At 38.6% G+C, this 23,459-nt stretch overlaps 1 protein-coding gene across 4 annotated transcripts in view; it reads right to left on the reverse strand.

The window, feature by feature from the left end:
- Positions 1–23,459, reverse strand: part of DISC1 (DISC1 scaffold protein) — a 190,184-nt gene that overhangs the window by 121,325 nt on the left and 45,400 nt on the right. For all 4 annotated transcript variants that reach the window (XM_072927125.1, XM_072927124.1, XM_072927123.1 and 1 more), the window contains 4 exons: positions 12,775–12,925; positions 11,128–11,151; positions 8,989–9,118; positions 4,505–4,740 (listed from right to left, as the gene is read on the reverse strand). In XM_072927125.1, the coding sequence (XP_072783226.1) occupies positions 4,505–4,740; positions 8,989–9,118; positions 11,128–11,151; positions 12,775–12,925 (541 nt within the window). The remainder of the gene's footprint in view (positions 1–4,504; positions 4,741–8,988; positions 9,119–11,127; positions 11,152–12,774; positions 12,926–23,459) is intronic.

The following is a 23,459-nucleotide window of genomic DNA, read 5'->3' on the forward strand; positions in this document are numbered from 1 at the left end:
TCTTGAGTACAGCTGGATTGTGAGCCCCTCTACCTAATTACACACAAGAAGAACACTTTCCAGTGGAGACATGAACAGCAGCAAGCAATCTCTCCTAATGACAAAATGTGACAGCCCATTCTAAATCCTACATTGCTAAGTTAGTATGTGAAACTATGTTGAAGTCTTTTTTCCAACTTTATTCAAGTAAACCAAGTTCTCCAAAAAAATCCCACCACTTTTGCCTTTATCAGGTTTTGTCCTCAACTGAAGTTGCTGAATACTTTGAGTAAACTCCAGTAAGATTCACACCCCTCCAAGAGTACTTGTATTTCAATTCAAATTAATCTTTCTCAAATCAACTCCAGGCATCACAAAAGCAGAGTGAACTTGTTGCATAAACGTTCAAGTTCAGTTCCTTGCACCACTGGCCACACTCTAATAACCAATATACATAACAGAGAATTTTCTTATCTTCAGATGGTCCCACAAACCCCCCCATAGAACAAATGCCTACTAATCAAAAATTGTTCCATGTGAAGAAGAGATGGAGCATTCAAGTATTTTGGAAGGTATGTAATTGAATTTCTTTCAACCAGCAATCAGTGCCCAGACAATAGTCCAGATGGAACTGTGCAATTTATTTTAAGAATGGCATGCTGTAAGAACACATGCGTCTGCAGATATGGATAAAACAAAGAAACTGCATAATGAAACTAAATATGAACTGAAGTAAAACAGATTTCCCTACTTTGTATTGTGAAACAGAAAGAAACAAATAAAGGAACTAACAGATACTGAAGTGAATAGGTCAAATCATTAATATGGCCTTATTTTATAATTAGAAAATCCAAGTTGCACTAGTTAAAAACATGTATTTCTAAAATCATGTCCAGTTCTGAATATGAAAATTATATATTTGGATGCCTTTCGCAATCTCCAGAATAAAGTACTTCATGCTGAAACACCCAGACCCATTTTCCTCTAATTTCACTGTGTTGTCTTCAGTTAAAACATTGGCATGTGTCACATTGCACACAACACCAGCTGCTCCCACCTTTTAAACACACAACCCCATCCAAGTGAACTGAGCTTTTGCCCTGCAATTTCCCCATTTTAAAATAATGATTATACCCTTTAGCTTACTAAGAGCAATTAAGCCTGTCTGGATGAGGAAAACAACCACATTCTGCAGTCTCAATCTCAGTGAGAATTCAAAACATATTTCTTTGCCCATTAACCAGCAGATTTTAGCTGTGCCTTCCAACAGCCCTCAAGTAAGGTCCCAGGGTAATGTGCCTAACATTTCTTAATTCTTCAAACTCAAAGCATGCTTTAGGTATTGAAAAAGGCTCTTTTTATTTAAAAAGTTCACCACATACCAAAGATAAACATGGCAAAACAAAGAACATTCATAACAAAATAATAACACTTGACAAAAAAAATAAGCTTAGAACCAAAGCTCATCCCAGTGTTACATTTGACTTCCTCTTTTCATCCTTCCCACAGAAGGGCAAGTACTTGGCAAGTATTCTTTGTCATGTCCTCTCATGTTCCTGGAAGTTTGCTTCAATATATTGAATAATTTTTTATCTTTTAGTGTGCTGCAAGCCACCACATACAATTCATTACAGCACAGATTGTCTTAAGAGATGTTTCATACTAGCCCTGCCTGTGTTACTCCAGTGCTGAATGCAATTCATGTAGCCAATAAATAATTATGCAAAAGCACATTATAAGCAGTACTTTATTGACAAGCACAATGTTGCTAGAATAAATACAGAGTATCTTGCAGCACAAGAGGAGTTTGTAATTTACTGTCCACTGATATTGAACTTCCTACATAATCACAGATCTCTAGCACATGTGCATGAGTAACAGCTTTACTTCTCACACAGAAACCTCTAAATTTAGAAAACTTTTTTTCTCCTCTGCAACTATTCATAAAACCAAATGCACGTTTCCAGAAAAAATTATTTCGATTAATTATACCAAGACTTTAGAATGTAAAACTAATATGTTGAACTAGCATCAACAAAGTATGTAAATCTGTTACCTAATAAACAATACTTCTTTCACAAGAAGTACTGATGTAGAATAAGCCAATGCAAGTTGCAACCATGGAAATTCTGGCAAGACAAAGGAAAGAGTTTACAGCAAGGGTGGTGAAATGCAGGAAGCCTAGCAAGGCTGCAAAATCTCCATCTTTGAAGATACAAAACTCAGAGATAGGGCCCTGAGCGACCTGATCTCACTTGGAAATTGTAGCCTCACTTTGATCAGAAGTTTAAACAAGGTAATCTCCTATGTTTAACTGTATGAAAACCTGGTGGATGCCCATAGACATGCAGGAGTTATACCTGCACCAAATGCCTTACTATGTGCATAATGCTTTTTCATCTTACAGAAGGAGAAAGAGGCCTGGATTCAGACATAAAATCTCTGTAGCTGAGGTATGATAGACTGCACAACTTGAAAAAGAAGCCACCTATCAGTTAAGCTTACTGTTAATCTGAATAAACTCTCACTGTTAAATAACTGCATTTATGTGTCCTGGTTTAGCTGAGATGGAGTTAACTTTCCCCACAGCAGCCCCCACAGTGCTGTGCTTTGCATTGACGGCTGGAAAGATGTTGATAACACAACATCAGCACCCTCTCTCCAACATTCTGCCCTCCCACACCAGCAGTAGGCTGGGGGTAGGCAAAATCCTGGGAAGGGACATACCCAGGACATCTGACTCACATTGACCAAATGGATATTCTATACTATAGGATGTTTGGGATGTCTGCTGATATAAAAGACAACAAAAGGAGGAGGAAGCAGGGCATTCATTATTTACAGTGTTTGTGCTCCAGAGCAACTACTACATGTGCTGAAGCCCTGCTTCCTGGGAAGTGTCTGCACATCACCTGATGATGGAAAGTGGAGAATAAAACCTTTGTTTGCATGCATGCAACATTTTGCTTTTGCTTTATCTGCCTTATCTCAACCCATGGGTTGTTTTCCATCTTATTTTCTCTTCCCAGGCCCAGCTGAGAAGAGGGAGTGATAGAGTGGCTCAGTGAGCACCTGGTGTACAGCCACAGTCAACACACCAGAGTCCCAACAGCAGAACTCCAGCTATGGGAATGAGAGCAGAAGCACCTGACCACTGGTGAAAACAAAGTCAACCAGCCAAAAATAAAAAAAAAAATAGATATTTCATTCATTAAAAAATGAACAGAAAGGAACGAAATTATTTTAAAATTTTCATTCCAGTTATGAACTCATTTTGAATAATGAATGCCTGTTTTCTCACAGGTGATCGTGGTATTCATAGTGCGCGTAAAGCAAACAACCCAGAGAAATTCCTCCTGAACCCATACTATTTAACTCACTTTTAAATCATTTCCCAGCAAGGTAAGTGCAACCCAAATATTACAGCAGCAATGAGAGAAAAAAAATTAATCTGAATATTTTTTCATAAGCAAATCCAATCTAAGAAAACTCAAATCAGTTTCTCAGACAGACTGCTTAAGATCTTTTGTTCCTCAATCTCAGAAACACAGGTATAAGATATTATTAAAACAAGCTAACCTTAATGCAAGAAACTATTTCCGATAACCTAATTTAAAATTTTAAATACGTGTCAAAAGAGAAGAATATGTCCTCTATAAAATGTTCTGCTGACTTAAAAAAAAATTTTGTATAAATTAGCACACATGAGCAGCAATTTCTCATGAATGTTAATACAACTAAACTAAATCCAATAAGCATGATTGGAGATAAAAAATTGCTAGCAACATAGTTATTCCTTATCTGGAAGAAAAGTACATTAGGATAAACAGGAATTTTATTTTCTCTTGATGACACAGCAACAGTACCATTTTCAAAGTCCCATCACCAATGTCCTGTACAGTTTCAGTACTTCAATTGCTTTTTTAAATAAAGATGAGGTTATTTCCAAAATACTGCCAAGATAGCTGCTTTTCCATTTAAATGATGCATCTACTGTTAATTTAACTGTGAGTGTCCCAAAATTATTCATGCTGCATCCTTTTCCCCACTGCCTCAAGTCCTCTGTCTGAGTCTAACGCTTCTCATCACATCAGACTTTACTGTAATTACAAGTTAAGGGAAGCAAGAAGCATCTCTAATATTTATTTGAATGGTATCTAGTACACACTTTCAGGCTGTGAGAAATATGTTTGAATTACTGCATTACCAAACTGGGGAAAAAATTCCACCAGTTAACAAGAAATCGTGTAAGCTGTGATAGGAATTAACAGTTGATGGACACACATGCTTTCTGTAGGTGGGTCTTCACCATAGGAGAACACTAAGTGCAAGACATTCAAATAACTACAAACTCCTCTGAGGAAGTACATCAGTATTAGAACTCCAACATCTCTTCTCCAAAAGTTTTCAAGTTTCCAAACCCAGGTAATTAGCTGGCACAATGATGAAGAGAACAACTGACAGGCAATTCAGAAGAACGTACAGGAAGATACAACACTCTACATCTAAACAAAAATTTAAATACCTCTTTATTGCTCCTGGAAGATCTAAACTGAATGGAATTCGATAGGAAGATGCTAAAGTGTCATCCAAAGCCTTGCTTATTTCCTGCAGCTCTCTCAAAGAAATGCAGCCAAGTAAAGCAGTCAGTTCACAGTCCTGTGACTGAATAAGCCTATCTTGTTCTTCAATTTCTCTTCTCAGCTGTTGATCTTTTCCTTCTAATGTGGCCAGTCTTGTCCGGAGCTCTTCAATTTCTTTCTGCATAGAACAGAAACCAAAGTTTAGTATGAACCCTATGAAAGAAATCCATTTCCCCCTAAAAAAAAAAAGTACAAGCGTCAGAAGTAGTACAAATTAAATTTGTCCAATTTAGCAAACATTTAATGAGACATCCTCTTGCAGACACAAAAAAAATTCTTATGTCAGTTGTATCCAGAAACTCTAGTGCTTCCAGCATTCTGAAACTCATCACGTCCACCTCAACACCACATTTCACATTCCTCTTCCAACACCTACTGTCAGCCCTCTTTCACTTTTAAAATACACAGGCATTTCCAAAGTTTACAAGCTAAAAACTTCTACCAAAAAAGCAAATGTCAGACTACCCATGGCAACAGAATCTTGTTCTACAGACTGGTAGCTAAACATGAAGTACAGGATGCAAGCAGAGAATTATTTACTATCTAACCAGCCCTTCTGATAATTAACATTTTATTTTAACTAAAAGCACAAAATCCTTCCCTTGACTTAAAATGCACAAAACTTCAAACTGAGTTGCACTCATTTTTCTAGAAGTTCAAATTGTGTGCATTATGATATTGATGTTTGTCGCAAGAGCAAAGTTGCAAGATCAATTTTTAGAATCACAGAATTGTAGAATCATTAATGCTGGAAAAGAGCTCCAAGATCATTGTGTCCAACCTCTCACCGAACAGCACCTTGTCAACTAAACCACAGCACTAAGTGCTATGTCAAGTCATTTCTTGACCATTTCCAGAGATAGTGACTCTACCACTGGCCTGGGCAGCCTGCTCCAAAGCCTGACCACCCCTTTCAGTGAAGAAATTCCTCCCATGTCCAATCTTATTCTCCCCTAGTACAGCTTGAAGCTGTTTCCTCTTTTCCTGTCACTTTTTACTTGGGATAAGAGACCAACCTGGCTACAATCTCCTTTCAGGTAGAGGGTGATAAGGTCCCCCCTGAGATTCCTTTTGTCCAGGCTAAACACTCCCAGCTCCCTCAGCTGCTCCTCATCAGACTTGTGCTCCAGACTCTTCACCAGCTTCATTGCCCTTTTCTGGACATGCTCAAGCACCTCTATGTCCTTCCTGAATTGAGGAGGCCAAAAGTTAATTTGTACATCATCTTTGCACAGGTTTTTCCTTGAAAACCCACCAGATAGCTTGCATCCAAGGAAGCAGCACTTGTTGAAGGAAACTGGGTTGCCGAGTTAAAAGTTGTCATCAAACTAGCTGAACACCATACTGGAGAATATGATTCTATTCCTATGTTTCTTACTGTCTCTGTGAAACTCTGCAAGCCATTTAAACTATTATGTCCACACATGGCCACAGATTGCATGTTCATCATTTTCTATACAACCTGCAAGAGATCTCTGACATACTATCTATAGGCTCTGAACAGAAATCAAAGTTCCATTTCAAACTCTGATCACATTCAATCCACGTAAAAATAAAAATTAAAAGCAAAAATCCAAATCTTTAATAAGTTAATAACTAGGCATTACAAAACTGATGTTAGAAACAACCATATGGCTTTTTTATGGCAATTCACTTCTCCATTCTGCATCTGAGCAAATGGCAGTAACACCCGAAATGGTGTTGCAGAGATAAAATTAAGTGGGTTTGAATCACTAAGATTGCCATGTTGATTAATAATATAAAAGAAGCCCACTCACAAATTAATACATTTCTACTCAAAAGAAGGTTTGAGTGGCACACAGTAAAAGGGTTCTGGGGTCAGATACTGAGTAATGAAGATAAAATAGTATTCTGAATATCTGAACAGACACTTCAGCTATGTATGAGGCAGGGATCTAGGGGGGAAGAAAAGGCATACTTCAATATTACAAACTCTTATAAAACATATGTACTATAGACAGATAACAGACTTTGGCATTTCTTTGCTTTATAGAGTTTCCCTTGATAACTTTAACATTATTTTAATGTTTTCAATGCAATTTACATGAAGTTTAAATGTTATTTACATGTCACAAATTTGTTAATAAACATACTTTCAGGTTTGCTGCACTGTAACCAGCTTTTTAAGTATGACTTAGAACAAGGAATGGTCCTTGCATATTTGAAGGTTGACTAGCTCCAAATTTCAACTTATAATAGTCCTGCCCACTAGGTTCCTCAATTATTTTCCTCCTTCTTTGGTTTTGGACATAGCAAGAGGAGAATGGTGTAAACCCATGTTTCAACCCATAGGCATTTGTCAAGGACAGAAAGGTCAGCAGACCAAAAACACCAGTTTTGTTTCTTTCAGTCTCAAATTAGGCTTTTAGTGTGCACAAAGGACAATTCTATCTCTGTGTTACTGGCTTGGGAATAATGCCAAAATCTTAATAGGCCCTACTTAATACAGAGACCTCCATACTCTGTGAAAACGCAGTAATTGCAATCACTGCAATAAGCAACCTACATGGGAACAGAAATCAAAATGAACGGAATCTGGTTTTACAATCACACTTTTAGTACTGAAATGTACAATATAAATAGATACTAGAAGCACACAATCTGCATTCACAGAGAAGAACTATTTCTGCTCTACTCAGGAATAGTTCACAGGCGGTCCTGGGAGCATGGAAAACTTAATCAGCAAACTGGAATTCTCCCGCATTCTTTTCCAGAAATGCAAAGAAGCCTTTAGCATGCTCTTAGTCAGCCTCCAGGGACAGATAAAATGGGCCTAAAGTCTCAGCATGGAGCAGCAGATGATATTCATCTCACTAAATATAAGCTGGAGTTCTACTCTGCAGATTTGAATTTAAACTGAGATTTCCAACACAACAGCTGATCAGTACTGACTGCACATCTCCAGCCTCACTTATGGACTGATGGTCTCCATGAAGTAGAGATTGCAATAGAAATATTAATACATAAATCATAGATACTAAATACTGCCACAGGTTTTCAAATCCCTGAAGACAAATGCAGAACCAACAGAAGAGAGAGCAGAAGTAAAAAAAAGTGAGGCAGAAAAAAATTTAAAAAAAAAAATTACTTCTGATCTTGCAAGATTTTGGGCAGGAGCAATCATTAGGGGTTCCCAGGTGCAAACAATCACCACAGATCAGCCTTCCCCAGAACCTTGAATTCCTGGTAATTTTGACAAAATGCTAATAAATAGCAAACCTGTATAATGGTGTGGTTAATTTTTCCCTAGTAAAACTACAGAAGAATAAAGATTCAGCTTGAGCAAGTGTAAAAATTAGCTATTGTGGAGTCTTAAGTATGGAAGTTTTCAATACAATATCTTTGAGGTGGCTCTTGGATGTCTAGATTAAAAAAAATTTCTGCATACTGATAATGGTGAACTACACTATGTCTCCTCTTATTTGTTGATGAAATGAACCTAAAAAAGATGATACAAAGATGATGAATAGGATAAAAAAAGATATTTCTTCACATAAGTACAATTTTGCAATGACCACATAAGATGTTTTTCTCTATTTCTTTGAAGGTTTTTATATATATAAATTTATGTGTGCACACACACAGAGATTACTCTACTATTGGATCCACCAAAGGAATGAAAATATCGCAAAAAATATTTCAAGACGAGACCACAGAAACAAAAAAAAAATTAGCTCTTAAGGTGCCACATTCACTGAGTGTGATCACCAAGGTTTAAAGGATACAACTAGACAGTACATTGAGATTTTTGAAGAATGATGAAAAGAAAAAGCTAAATTTTGCTTAAAAGGCTTGCAGACTTAAAATTGGACTAATGCCATCCTGAAACATTCAATTTGCCAACTATCACGTTGTGACATCATGTGTCATTGTAAAGCTATTGTTAGAAAATGCTAACTGCTCCATGATGATTCCTTCATCCTTATGAAAAGCATCAATCATCTTTCAGGAATAAAAGCTGATAAATCATGTATTTATAGTAAATTCTAACCAGAAACTAATGAAAACTTTTCGTCTTCAAATAAAAACTTCAGAAGATCAGTGTAATATTAAAATGTCAAATGATAACAAAGAGCATGCTTAAAAAGATAATGAGGAAAGTTTAAGCATGCACACAAGCCACCAAATCTTCCAGCTCTGCGTTTCTGTAATGAGATTAACACAACTCCTGTGGCTGCCATCTCCAATCATCACTTAGATTATCGACTGGACTCCAGCCAAGGCTCTAATTACTACACAGAAGCAAAGTCGCTATTACAATAAATTTATTTAATTCTGTGTGACAGCTTACAAGGCTTTCCCCACATAGCACTGGTTCCTATAAACAACTCTGCAGTCCTGTTACCTGTAATCGTTTCTTTTCTTGAAAAAGCTGGCTTCGTTTTTTGGCCGAAACCTGCGTCCTCTCCTGGGAAGTTGATCTCAAAAGTCTGTGCTCTTTTTCATAACAAAGACCATTTTCTTCATGTCTAATCCTTTGAAAAAAAACATGACAAAAGTTAAAATTAGTGGTTTTCATGAGTTTCAGTGTCTCAAGGATTAAACTGATCAGAATGCTACATGTTACCTTTAGAATCTTAACACTCCACCACCAGAATGATTGCATTTCAAACAGATACACTTAGAGAACAGGAGACTTTTTTTCCCTTGGCATATCTTCTTTTATTATCTCAAACATTTGCACTGTTTTTACAACATGATGAAGAAAGAAAATGGAAAGCTTGTATAGCTTCAGGCTTCCCCCAGCTTTATCATATTTCAGAAATTTATCCATCACTGCCTTGAAAGAGACAAAACTAAGGCATGTAGTTTCAATCAATACAGAGAAAAATCTCTAAGACAGAAGTTTAGAAACTTGCCAAAGCCATTTTTGCAGCTTCTGTCAGCTTTTGGAGACTACATTAGAGATCATCTGGAGTGTTTGCTCCACAATGCCAAATTTTACTTCTCTCTTGCACAGCAAGTTCTTTCAAAATCACAATTAGTGGGCTTCCTCCCAGTCATCTCTACAACCCTCAGTTGTAAAGCTTTGCATGACTGGACTCCAAGGTAATCAGCACATTATGTTAAGTATCAATTCCATAATCTGCCTCTCAAAATGCACCTGCAAACAATGCAAACCCATTTTGATTTCCACGTTCCCTCGTAAGGGCACGTGCACTTGCAAAGGGCAATTGCGTTTCTGTGTCCATCATTAGAGACAAGTGCAAGCATCTCCACATAAGGAGTACAGATCCATTTCAGTATCTTCTTTTAAAAATTTTGTGTCTCAAAGTGTTTTGAGGCATAATTTCCCACTGTAATCTTGCAAAGCAAATCCATCCATGCCACATGTAAAACATGCATCATAAGTCTGGTTTAAGCATGATTAATCACGCAATTGTGATCTCCATGCACAGGTGTTTAACAAGTGTGAACAAGTGTATAACAAGAGGTTTTCATCTATTCTGCAGGACCATCAAAAGACACACATGCTTCACTCCCTCTCTGTGGGCTGCAGAATGTACTGAAAAAGCAAAACAAAACTTCAGCACTAACAAAGGTATTAGTAAGCAAGATAGACACAATGACAGTGTAAATGCATTTCTGTATTAACAGCATGCACCAAAAAGACATCCCTATTATGAGGTGCTAGGCCATCACTGTGCCTTACAGACATTACAGGTTCCTGTGGCTCCAGCCCACCACACTTCTCCAGCGGCTCTGAAGCCACCTTCTTCAAGCTGGAGCTGCATCATTCCTAGAGATGTATGTAATAAATTTCCAAGTGGTTGGTCAAAATTTAGGAAAAACTCCATTATAAACATGTTTTATTTTCAGAACCTTTTCAGAAATACCATGTGTATCTGTCTACGTGGTACTGCTGGAAGACAAACAAGACCTCTCTGATCTCACCAAAACTGACTGATTGCACAACCACAGCATTTGCTGTTCCTAAACTAAACAACCAAATCTGGCTCCCACCATATGCCCCCAGTATTCTGTGTCAATATCAAATTAAAAGCTCATCTCATAATTTAATCAACTAAAACAAAACTGAGGCATGCATTTCAGCTTCATGTCTTAAATAAGCTGCCATACACATTTTTCTTGCAAAAGGTTGAGATTGCCTTGACTACAGTAAAATTGCAATTATTTAGTTTTCTTATGATCCTCTGATCATCTTTTTAATTTTCCAGCCCAAAAAAAATGTCTTCTTGCATACATTGGTTTTGTTCCAATTAAAAATGAAAACAAAAACTGAAGCCTACAAATTTTCCTTGAGGAAGAAGTTATGTTTCCCACTGTAGTATATAAAAATATTGCTGGAACAGAAAGGATTTAAACCCCTGTACAGAAGGCAAAGGATACTCTTGCTGTATCAATGAGTCAGACCACAGACAAAGCAAGCAAATAAAAGGGTGTCACAACAACAGTAGTTGAACTTAAGCTCAAAGAAAGGAGTGTGCACAAGACAAAAAAGGGAAGAGGATATTCATCTGACCCTGAAATATAGCACTGCTCAGACCTGTGCAAAGAGAAGAGTTACAGATGTAATCATCCAAAGAACAGGAATATTTTCATAAATACGTTATAACATCTATTTTATATATAAAAGCATTTAAAAGCATTATATATACATTATACAGGATAAAAATAAGCAAACTGTATCTGAGGGATGATTTAGTGATTCAATTTCCATGACAAAGATGACAGCACTACTAATGTCAAAATCATTATTACAAATTAATGCATAGACCAAACACATCTTAACAAAAAACAGAGAATGGTGTATCTTAATCTTTAAGGAATGGTAAAACAGCCACTTAAAGCCTCAGAAGGTAGAAGGAAACAGTTCTGAAGGAATTCAGCTTCTTATAAACTTTCCTTATTACTAGATGCTATAAATAGAGACTAAAAATACCTTCAAAATTCTCCAATTTCACCAAGAAAATCATATTATCTGTACTGATTTTATCTAATTTTCATGTCTGTCAAAAATTACACACAAAGGTATTGACTAGCACACTGCAGCCTTTATATTAACAAGCTGCCAGAAAACAAAAGGTTTCACTTCTTTCATTTGTGTGATTACATTTGAGAATAGCTTTCAATTCCTATGAAATATCCTCTTCTAACAACAGTAACTAGGAGCACAGATTAAGACAGACCAAGAAATAGAGACTTTTTTTCCCCCTAACTATCCCTCCTCTTGGGCCATCTCGCTTTCTTCCCATCTTTGAAGTTATCCCTTCAAGAGAAGGTTTAGAATATATTTTTGTGACTTTATACAATGCTGAGCTCAATATTGCTATCTAAGAAGTGGCACACAAAAGGAAGCTCCCAAAGATCTATTCATATCAAAAAATAATCTGGTTTTTACTTTATATTTAAATACCCTTTCATTGCCTGAAAGGGAGCATCAGAATTAACTCCACAGGGAAGCGTTGCTCAAGCTGCATTGATGTTGTATGTTCAAGCTGCTGTGTCAAGGATTCAATCCCATTCCCACTCAACATCAATGAGAAACATTCCATTTAATTTGCCAGTTCATCATGATCACTGTTTCTGAGGGGAATTCTGATTCTGAAAGAATTGTGGAAAGGAAAAAGAAATGGGGGGGGGGGGGCAGCATGTCATAGAACGATGTCCCTGACCAGGTAATAATTACCATTGACTCCATGATTCCAGAAGGCTGATCAATTGCTTTATTATCCTATACTTATTAAGAAAGCCATCACCCTTACAGACAGTCCAATACAGTTTTACCTAATTCACCCTTAAATCCAAACACCATCACCACTGCCAATCAAGAAATCACCCTTTGGTAGCAAATCTCTGTAACACATTCCACATGTTCACAACAACAGGTGCAGCAAAGTGAAGATAAGAATTGTTTATCATTCTTTTCTCTGATCTTCTCACAGCCTTTCCCAAGACAATGCCTGGGAAAGTTGTGCCTGCAGCTCTCTGTGGCCAGAGAGCTGCTGGCACAGGGGCAGGGTGGGATTTCCATAAGCAAGCTCCATATGGACATGTTAGACAGTCATTAAAACTCCTTATTATATTTTTTTGTAAGTGTATTCTGCATTTTGAGAAAAGTAGAAGCATCATCTTCCACAATAATGAATCAATGAATCAACAAACTTACCAATGATCAGTAGCCCAGTGCAATGTTGCCTGAACTTGGGTCATGAACCTGTCCAAAAAACTGCTAACAGAGGGATGCCTTGAAGGAAGCTGAAATTTTAAAGAATTTCTCTCCTTCTCCAGTTCTTCCAGTTTCTGTCTAAATTTATCAGCTAGAAATTAAATTTAAAAAAAAAAAAGTTAAACAATGATGAAAGGGTCCTGTTTTACTTGGGGGGGGGGGGGGGGCAGGGGGGTAGAAGAAATAGTCTATCAACCAAAAGAACAAAAAGTAAAATCCACCTCTCTTCTTCCTCTTTTCATAAAATATATCCATCTGTTCTGCTCAAGGACAAATCAACAAGACTACAGTGTAAAACATCAAATAACCAAGATGCCAAGCTACTTTTTTCTATGACAAGGACAAAACTGTAGGCTTCCCAGCACTTCTTTCATTTTGTAGGGCTCCAAAGAATTGGCTCAAAGTTACCATCCATGCTCTTCCTAGAGTAACATCTGAGAATTAAATTCTAGGAAAAGTGCTACTTTTCACCGCTTCAGTTTGTCCTAAAAATTAGACAGCGGTTACATATTTAAATTTTGACCTCATTAAAATTTTTTATTTTTATGAGGTCAAGAACTGAAGAATCGCAGTTCTGACATAGCAGTGTATTTTAGCAGAAAATATACGTGCAATTACAGCAATTAAACAGTTATCAGACTCCAGGCTGTCCTGAACTATACTCAGTTTATCATTAAAAAAAAATTTAACTTTAAATAAAAATAACAGGAATCCCCATGACACTGCTTTGATCGTACCATAACCCTACACATTTCTTAGACCACCTCTCTATATGTTACTTGTTTTCTGTCCTTGTGTAGAAAACAAAGGAACATCATTCTAACTACTAATTCTTAATGCAGTACATGTATCTTCTATTGTGCCACTATACCAACAAAATTGCATATATGACAGATAACAAGCCTGCCATTCAAGACAGAACACCTTTGATGATACATTAGTCAAATTAAAGAGTTTTGAGCTAACCCACAAATGGAAAACCTTTACAGTTCAGTACTCTGCTCATGACCTCACTGCATACAATTTTGTGTGATTAGCAATCCTTTTAACATTTTCAATATGTTACTATCAGAATAGCATCCGTCTGTGCTTTTTATTGCTTATTTTCTTTCTTTATCCTCTGAGGGGGATTTAACATAAGAAGCTGTTTACATTTGCTGGTTTAAAGAAATTATGCATTTTTACAATAATCTATCATTAGTATTGATCTCCATTCTGCTTCTGTGCCAACAGGGTAGAATAAAGTCAGAGACTTTACTAATAAGATGATCTTTTCCCTGTCCCAGCATGGTTCTCCAGTGTGAACTCACTTTTGTGTTGCCATCAGCATGCAAAATGTCAAAAGGCCCTTGGAATAAGTACCCTACCCCTCATGTACCCATGTGCATACTACCCCTGCAAAGTAGTGGAGGTGAACCCCACATGTGATGCATTTCTCCACAGCTAAGCAGATTCACCCTACCCCTATCACCACATTGAAACTGAAATTTGAGCTGAGACTCCCAACCCCATATTTTGACCAGAGAAACGTATCAGCACTGGCATGCTAATATGCCACTTGGCATTTCAAACTCAGCCATCGAAAACAGCACTGTTAGAAACAGAATAGTGAGGGCTGAAAGGGTTGGCTAGCGACCAATGACCACTGAACACCAAACCACATGGAAACACTTCCTTTTACTCACACCATTCACCACTAGGCTTCCTGGGAGTTGTGGCAACCCTCTATAGCCATTTAACAACGTCATCATTGTTCTTCGACATAATTATATTTAACTGTGTTTGTGTGTCCAGTTGTTTCATCGTTCTACCCCTCCTGGCCCTAGAAACAGACTATTTTGGGAAGGAAAACAGATGAGGGAATCAACATGCCAATTCCTTCTCTCTCTTTCTCTCATTAAGTCTTGGCTGCATCCTGCTTCATATATTCCAATCTACACAGTATTCAATTACTTTCTACTAACAGACATTTTTAAATAATTTGTTCCACTGGCATCTTATAAGTAATATGGCTGCGCATACCCATTTATCTCTCTGTACTAAATTATTTTTTACCCTTTCATTTTTTCAGCATCACACTTAAGGGTTATGACTTAAGAGACTCCAGCACCATTGAGCTAAACACTGCAGCACTCAGCTTTTAGAATCCTCTCCTGGAAAGGAAACCCATGCTATTTGACCTAGCTGATGTCTTTAGTGATTGGAAAGACCCAAGAGCCTCAGTGCCAGCTGCAGAGCAGGGAACCATGCAAATAAGGCTCAATCCAGCTTTTAGCACTGGAGAAATCTCGATCAAGCACAAGTAATGGAAATTATAAGTCTGGCCAACAGTATGTGAAAGAGGTAAATAAGCAGGGTTCCTCAGACTGGCAGAGATAAAGACTGAGGTAACTTCCAGTAGTACTACAAGCTAGCAAGCTGCAAAGAAAGCAGTAATAGAATGTTCTCTTAGAACTTGAGTCCTTGGTAACAAACTTGAGTTTGTTGGATAGAGCGAAACACTAAACCTAACTGCCAGGGTTAGACAGCAAATCTCCTCCAGTGTTGGTTTTCAGGTCAGACAAACATCTCTCAGGAATACCTCTGGCAGAGTTTAAGGGTTGAGGCCAGAAAAACCAAATGCATTCCCTTGTTTGAACAACGGAAAGCGCCAGATTCTGCACCTGGGATGGGGCAACCCTGGCCTGGGGGGCATCAGGCACAGCATCACCAGCCAGGCAAGGGAGGGGATTGTCCTGCTCTGCTCTGCACTGGGGCAGCCTCACCTCAAGTGCTTGAGGCCCTGGGGTCCTGCGACCACCTGGCTTGCCACAGGGCCAGGTCCTCCAAGAGCCGGATAGCTGGTAAAGAAAAGCTTCCACCGAAGGAAGAATGTCTCTCAGGCAGCTTTATTCCGTGAGTGTAAGGGTGAGGAAAGGCGAAGCAGGGAGTGAAGGTGCACAACCTCTCACAAAAGGAGCTAGCTCTGAGAGCCCTGCACAAAGGGCAGGGTAGGGAATATAACAGTGACTGGGTAGGAGGGTCAGGGTAGGACACAACCAATGAGGAAAGGGTTCAGGGGCGGAGTGGAGGGTGAATGACAGGGTGACAACCAATGGGGACAGGGGGAAGGAGTGGTTTAAGGGAAGGAACCAATGAGGATATAACAAACACAGAACTTTCCAGAACTGGGGAGAGGTTTACACAATGACAGACAGGAACGAGGGGAAGGAACAACAAAAGACTGACAACAGGGGAGGCGGGAAGTTATACATCTGTTGCCTCCCAAGGCAAAGCAGGGGGGCCATCTTCTAAACCCCCTCCCACATCTGGGTGCCACAATATAAGAAAGACTTTAAACTGTTAGGGAGTGTCCAAAGGAGAGCAGTGAAGATGGTGAAGGGCCTTGAGGGGAAGAAATTTGAGGAGCGGTAGAGGTCACTTGGTCTGTTCAGCCTGGAGGGGAGACCTCATTGCAGTTACAGCTTTCACATGAGGGGAAGAGGAGAGGGGCAGGTATCAATCTCTTCTCTGTGGCGACAGTGACAGGACCTGAAGGAATGGCCTGAAGCTGTGTCTGGGGAGGTTTAGGCTGAATTTAGGAAAAGGTTCTTCACCCAGAGGGTGGTTGGGCACTGGAACAGGCTCACCTTGACAGCTTCATGACAGGGAAGCTGTCATGGCACCAAGTCTGACAGAGCTCAAGAAGTGTTTGGACAATGCTCTCAGGCACATCATGTGATTTTTCAGGCTGTCCTCTGCAGGGCCAGGAGTTGGACTTTGATGGTCCTTATTCCAGCTCAGAATATTCTGTGTGATCTCTTCCACCATATTTTCCAGGATTTTTCAGCCAAGAAGCAGACACAGAAGGCCTTTGCTATTGCTTCGGCATCAGACTCACAGACACAACCTTCTTTTACTTTCATTTTAGTGTTTTAACAAGTTATCCCAACAGAGAAAAGAATCCAAGAACTCGCTGATAGACTGAGATACCAAAAGAAACCACATGCACTCAGATACCTCCATTACAAAGAAAGGCTAATACTTTCTCTCACTTCAAAATAAGTTACTTAATGGACAGCTTACATGCCAAAAGCAATCCCCTTTGCATTTGATTAAGTTCTTAAATGAACAAACTTTCAGGTAATCAATACATAGTGCTTTACAGAAGCATTTAAAATGAGGCCTAATTCTCTTTATCAGCCTTTTATTTCACTACATTCTGGTGCCAGCTTGCTGCCTTGAAGAGTCCTACAGATACCCTAGACAAAGCTCCTACTTCAGACCAAAGAGTAAAAGTTAACTTTTAAATTACCCTCCACTGCAAGCCATTACTGTGCAATCCACTACCACCTGTGTACCTCAGACATCCCACTCACTTTAAAGCCAACCCACAGTACAGGCCTGGAAGATGCTGACTAACTGCTGGTCTCAATTAAACAAGCAGCAGTATGGAAACAGTAGTGCCTCCAAAGATCATGCTTTGTAATAGCTTTAAGTAAAGGAAGCAATTTCCATAACTTCTAATTGACCATGTGAGAACATCTGGCTACCTCTCTACTTTTTAAGTACTCTAACGTTGGTTTTATTCCTCCAAAGAAAAGGTTCACTTTATCAGAACTATTTATCATCATTTAAAAAACATTTAAGAAGATCATCTCAGTAAGGACAGGACCTAATTTGCTATCTACTGCACATATTTCTGTTTGTTTATGTCTGCACTAATAAGTGGAAAGATAATCAATCATACTATTCTACAAACTGCTGGACATTCAAAGAGTGTTTCTTCAGCTAGTTCAACTAGGGAAGGTAATTTGATCTTGCTCCACAATTCAGCAAATAACCTCCTCCCCTTTGCCCTTGCATCCCCCCAAAATCTGAAGGCCCTAAAACAGGATTTATGTAGGATTGATAACCATAATTCACAAACTGCAGCTCTAAAACATTTTTTATTGCCTGCTATATACTTCCAGAAACACAATCTCCTCACCATTCACTTTCTTAAAAACTGAGGGTCCAAGATGAATGAAGCGTCTTGTATGCTCAGCACCAAAGATAGTAGTCTATTTTGTAAGAACCAAAGTAGTCCCAGGTTCAGAACCAAAAACCCTTCTTGCAGCCTGTATCCAAAACCACACACAGTAACTTTAGAGAGTAGACTAAAAACCAAGGTCCAAAGTGCTCCCTTTCTGCTCCTGAATCTCTAATGTCTGTCAGCTAAAAGACTTCCCTTCTATCCACCAGAAACTTCTCTCTTCTCAGGCTTTCTATGCTTTTGGTCTCCAAAATACATTATAACAGAGAGCACAAAAATTTAAATATTAATTATTTAAAACACATACCCCGTTTGGTAACTTGAGGAGTCTAATGTGTAGCTTGAATATGTGGCTGAAACAGTTCTGGAGAGAAGACTAGTAAGCAAGGTGTCTACAGCCCAGTTACTAGCACTGGCTTCCTGCAAAATAACTTGCAGGAAAAAAATGCAAATCAATTAATATCCAAATATGACATGTAAGGAGATGTACTGTGATAAGAACTGAAGGTGTTACAAGCACCTGGAATCTGCTGTTAAGGATAAAATAATTAACCATTTAATAGCTCCAAACATATACACAGTAGAAAGTAAAGACGCTTGATATGGATAAAATGCAGCTTCAGATAGTCAAACAGCTAGCCCTGATCATGTGCTCTCTGGACATCAGCAGAAAACAAACCTTTTCTACCTTCCATTTCCTACCATGTGGAAAACAGCAAAATAAAGCCACTGCAAAGTCAATCTGCACATGTGGGCAAGGCTGACTCCAAGAAGTCATGGGACTGGGGACAGATACTACTGAAGCAACAGGAGAAACAGAGTTATGCCTACCCTGTGGATTAAAAGGAGAGCATCTGCAGAGCAAAACAGTTCAGTATTGAGGCTACAACATCTGCATTTCAGAAGGTCCTACTTCAAACTAGGTTTAGTGCAATGCCATGGATCCAAAACCAGATAACTGAACCCCTCTGGTAGCTCTACATCACATCTTCAGACTCCGTCTCACCTGAAAGAAAACCAACCCATTGTACTACACGACTGCTCTACAGTGCAAAGCAAAGCATAATAAATGGGACAACTGGGAGATTCCTTCCAAAGGCTCATGCACCTAATCTGAACTAAAATTATACTTGGGCCGAGGTCCATTAAATACATCCAGCAGTCAGTGGAAAAAAGCAGTTCCTGGGAAGGCCAGTAAGCAGAGACTAAAGCTTTCCAGACAAGGCTGTAACCCTCTGGGTACCACAGCCAAACATTCATGTTCAGCTCATAAAAGGTAGAGCAAAATGCAAATGTAATTTTGTAATTATGGGCAAGTGGTATTACCCACCACTTAACTTTTTCCATTCCAGTCAAAAAGGCAACTCTGTGCAATTTCACAGTCCAGCTCTGCTCCTGAACTATCAAGACCACCTTGAGGAACAGTGGAACAAACCAAACTCCTGGCTGCTGCCAGAAAATTCACCCTAAAGCAGACAGCCAAAATCTGCAGGAGCTACAACTCCATAATTCCTTGGTTTATGTGTATTCCTCAGCTATTTCTCACTCTTAGTACCGAGTACAAACCCTTCTAATTCCTGCTGAGATGCTCTGTTGATGGTTGATTACCTCCAACGATGGTGCTGTTTAAAGTTAAAAGGCTAGCGACCAGAAGAGTACAAGAAACTAAGTCTCCTGCATTCCTTGACAGTCTCAAGGTACCAGCATAACCAAAATATCCAGCAATGACCTGATGCAGCATTTGATGCCACAAGCTCCCCCTGCTGCAGTCAGCATCAGCTGCCTATCCTCAGATTCCTTCTCCTTTCCTAGCAATGAGACACCACTATACATAAATCAGGTGGGGGAGGAAAGGGAAGGAAACCTGCTACTCAAAATAGTTCCTTCAAGAGAAGCAATGGAGAACACTGTCTATAAGATTTCTTAAGAGGGAGGACAGCTCAAGCATGCTCTCTGCTTCCCTGCAAGCTCTGCATTTTCCACCCATCAGTTCACACCAAATACAACCCAGGAAATTGCTGCCTCCTTAAAATATATAACATATCAGAATTTAGTGTACTGAACATCTGTGTTGCAGCTTTAAAATATACAAGAACAGACACTTTTTAGCTGTTATTACAAAAGGAAGCATGACACATTGGCAGATATTTCCCTCCTCTAATTTATATTGAATTTAAGAGCATTCATTTAGCATTGAACAAAAAGCTACATTTTTAGACGTTTTAACAGATGCTTCCTCCAAAGCACACCACCAAGATTTCCACCTACAGCTTATTACACCTTCAAGTAATGCTGGAAAATATATCTCCCCAGTAAGAAACTTCTCCCCAGAAAGTCACTAGTGCAAAGCTTGGGGTAGATTTTTATCGTAAATTTTGACCAGTGCTCCACAGCAGCAGTGTGACTGACAGGCTGTCACTCAGATTTGTGATGTGTTCTCTGCCTCTCAACAACAGTTAACAGGATTTAGGGGCACAAGCCACAGAACTCCATGGGTTTTGTGACAGTGCAGGTGCAGTTACTTTCAACATCAGCAGGAACAGAAGCAAGAAGCAACAAAGCCCGAAGCACACCTCTGGGAAATTTGGGGATTGAGAGGAAAATATCCGAGTGCTGACTTGACAATTAATCTCTCTAGTTACTTGGCCAACACTAGAAAAATTTTGCTTTCTCATGCTACTTTCTCCTCACCTGGCAATGGTATAGGGTGAACTATCCTCACAGCTGTTATTTCTGGGCTGAGTTGAAGGGCATCGGGACTGTTTGGATAAACTTACAATTTCCTGTAAAATGACTATCCTGAAATAAAAGTAGTTATTATTTGCCACTAGCATCTCACAGAGAAACCTCCAATGGAGGTTCCAACTGTACTAGGCTCAGACAAGGGGGGTAGTGGTGGAAGAAAACCTACTCCAATAAATTTACAATCCACAAAATAAATTACAGCCAAAGGGGCAAATAGAGAGAACAGTGCATCAGACCCACATTCTGGGTGAAAATTAAGGGCAATAATTTCAGCATACTAGAAGCAGCTTAATTTCCATTGCTCTTAATCTGACATTTCTGAACAACATTGAGGTTTAATAGTACCTTTAATAGCAACATTTTTAATATTAGGACCTTCATAAATATTTCACATTAGAGCATAAACTACTTCCACAATTTCCTAAATGCAGGAATAACCACATTTTTTAATGTGCCTGACATGCATAACAGTTAGTGAACTAGTGGGCAGTTTTCTGTATGTGACAACCTTTGTAATTCATCTTTGTAACTGCATGAAAAGTAAAATTCCATACAGTTTCTATCCCCTTCAGTCCTTCTCTTCAGAATTGCTGCATTGAAAATTTTTTCCACCACCACAAGAATTCACAGATAGACATGTCAACATTGGAGACATCATTTCTCCTTTAGCCAGTTCACAATACAAATTAAACAGTGGCCCACTGACTGTTCGCTTTTCAGAGTCTTTCACAAAGTTTCCAATGAAATCACCAAGATCCTTACATTTCCAATATGACTTCACAATAAAAATAATTTACAATAACATCAAAAGATACATTAAAAGGGGAAAAAAGCTGATTGCTTGTGCACTTTATTTGATAGCAACATTATTCTGTGAGCAGTGCTGACGGTACTGTCACTACATGCGAGATTTTAGAGAAATGAAGAAAAACACGTACCTCTGACTCCAGGTCAAATCTGTATCTTTAAAAATGTCAGGCTATGCAATACAACAGCACAGACAACTATTGTGAATAAAATTGTATTCTGAAAGAAATCTTGCAAGACAAGGAAGCTCACAGAGATCCAAGCAAAACTCCTTGGCAATACAGCTATTTTTTTATTGGAGATGGTAGAAGAAAAGGCTTGGTGGGTATTTCCAATCAGTGCAGTTCATATACAAGAACTGTCAGCTGTATATTAATGTCAACTGCAGGCAATTCAATCCCAGTTCACCATGTCCCTTCCCCTGCTCCAGGAAGCTCTAAGCCAACATCCATCTATCTTCACTGCCTCTGAATAAATGCCATGGATTGATTAGAAAACAGGCGATACAATTAACAGTAAACTGCACAGTGCTCTACAACTAATTGCATTATATTGTGAGATACTTGTCGTTTTTATAAAGTTCCAAATACTCCAGAAAGAAACGTTGATATGGGATTGTCTGTATCCGAGCTTTTATATCAAGGATTTTGTAACAAGAGACAGTCAGATTTTATTGGGACTTTTTCATACCAGGCTCTATTTAAGCACATATTGTGAATCTAAAATGCTTTGTTCCAGCTGTCAAACAAAGAAAAGGATCCTTTATTATTGCCTAACCTGAATATATTGAGAACACAATCCTAAAGAATACTGTTTAATAGATTTTTTTTTTTCATGAGAGAAGCCACAAAGTAGCATAGATAACATAAGTAGTGTTCCACAAAGGTTTATCTTCATACTTTTAAAGCCATGTCGCAAAAATGAAGAACAAAACAGCAAAAAGCCTGAGGCTAAGGAATGCCAATGAGTAGATGTAGAGTTGCCTTCAGTTAAGTTTGAAAGAAAACAGCACAGATTTTGAAGTGTGGTGTATATTAAATTGTGCTGTTTCCCAAGGACTACTGTAGGGGAATAAATCAGCTTGCAGTTCTGTTTAAGCCACCAGCTACCGATCAACACCATCAAAACAAAATGCAATTAGGCAACATTATCTCCCTTCTGTGTCACGGCATGCTGATGAAAAAGTATAAAATACTATTTCTTATTGATTGAATATTACACACAAAGAACTATAAAGAGAATATAAATGTGTGCATGCAGCCCCAAAGCAATTGCTCTGAAAACTGCAGTGGGGAACTCTATAAGGAAACTTGAAACTTCTAGAAATAAAAGGGGAGAGAGAGAAAATAAAGTAAGTCTTTGTGGTAACAGAGCTGAAAACTCTACATCCATTCATTATGGATGAGTACCTGGATGCCAGAATTTTACTTTAGGTTAAAGCAATCTTTTTTCTGCCTCTCTCGTTCCCTGCATTCTCCTTCTTGAGCTCCCACAGTACTGCTCAATGTTTGCTTGTATTCCAGGTCCCCACTCACACATTTAATAGTCTACATAATCTCAAATATATAAATCTAATTTCATTGTTTTTTCCTTATTCTGGGTGCTTTTCAAGAACTAAACTTTATCATCAAATTGAGCTCACAGCCTTCCCCAAGCACTCTGCACCAGTAGATGCAAAACCAAAAACTGTTTTAAAACCATTTTAAAAAATAAAGGAAAATTTAAAAATAGCAAATGAAAGATGCTAACTTAGCTCGGCGTAGCCACTTTTGCAATTTCTACCATCCATCACTGTTCTAGCACACAGAAGTTAAACTGTTCTGCTTTATACAGTAAAGGACATATCCTAAGAAATCAAGCAGTAAGAGGGAACGGTTGACAACATTTGTCATTTGTTCTCAGACTATTCTGACTGTCAAAACAAAAAATGGATTACTAAGGTCATCTAGTCCAACCTAACTGCAATAATGAGGGTTATCTTCAACTTGATCAGGCTGCTCAGAGCCCCATCCAGCCTGACCTTCAATGTTGCCAGAGATGGGGCATAAATCCATCCATC

This window comes from Taeniopygia guttata, chromosome 3 (assembly GCF_048771995.1).
Source record: "Taeniopygia guttata chromosome 3, bTaeGut7.mat, whole genome shotgun sequence".
NCBI classification, from domain to species: Eukaryota; Metazoa; Chordata; class Aves; order Passeriformes; family Estrildidae; genus Taeniopygia; species Taeniopygia guttata.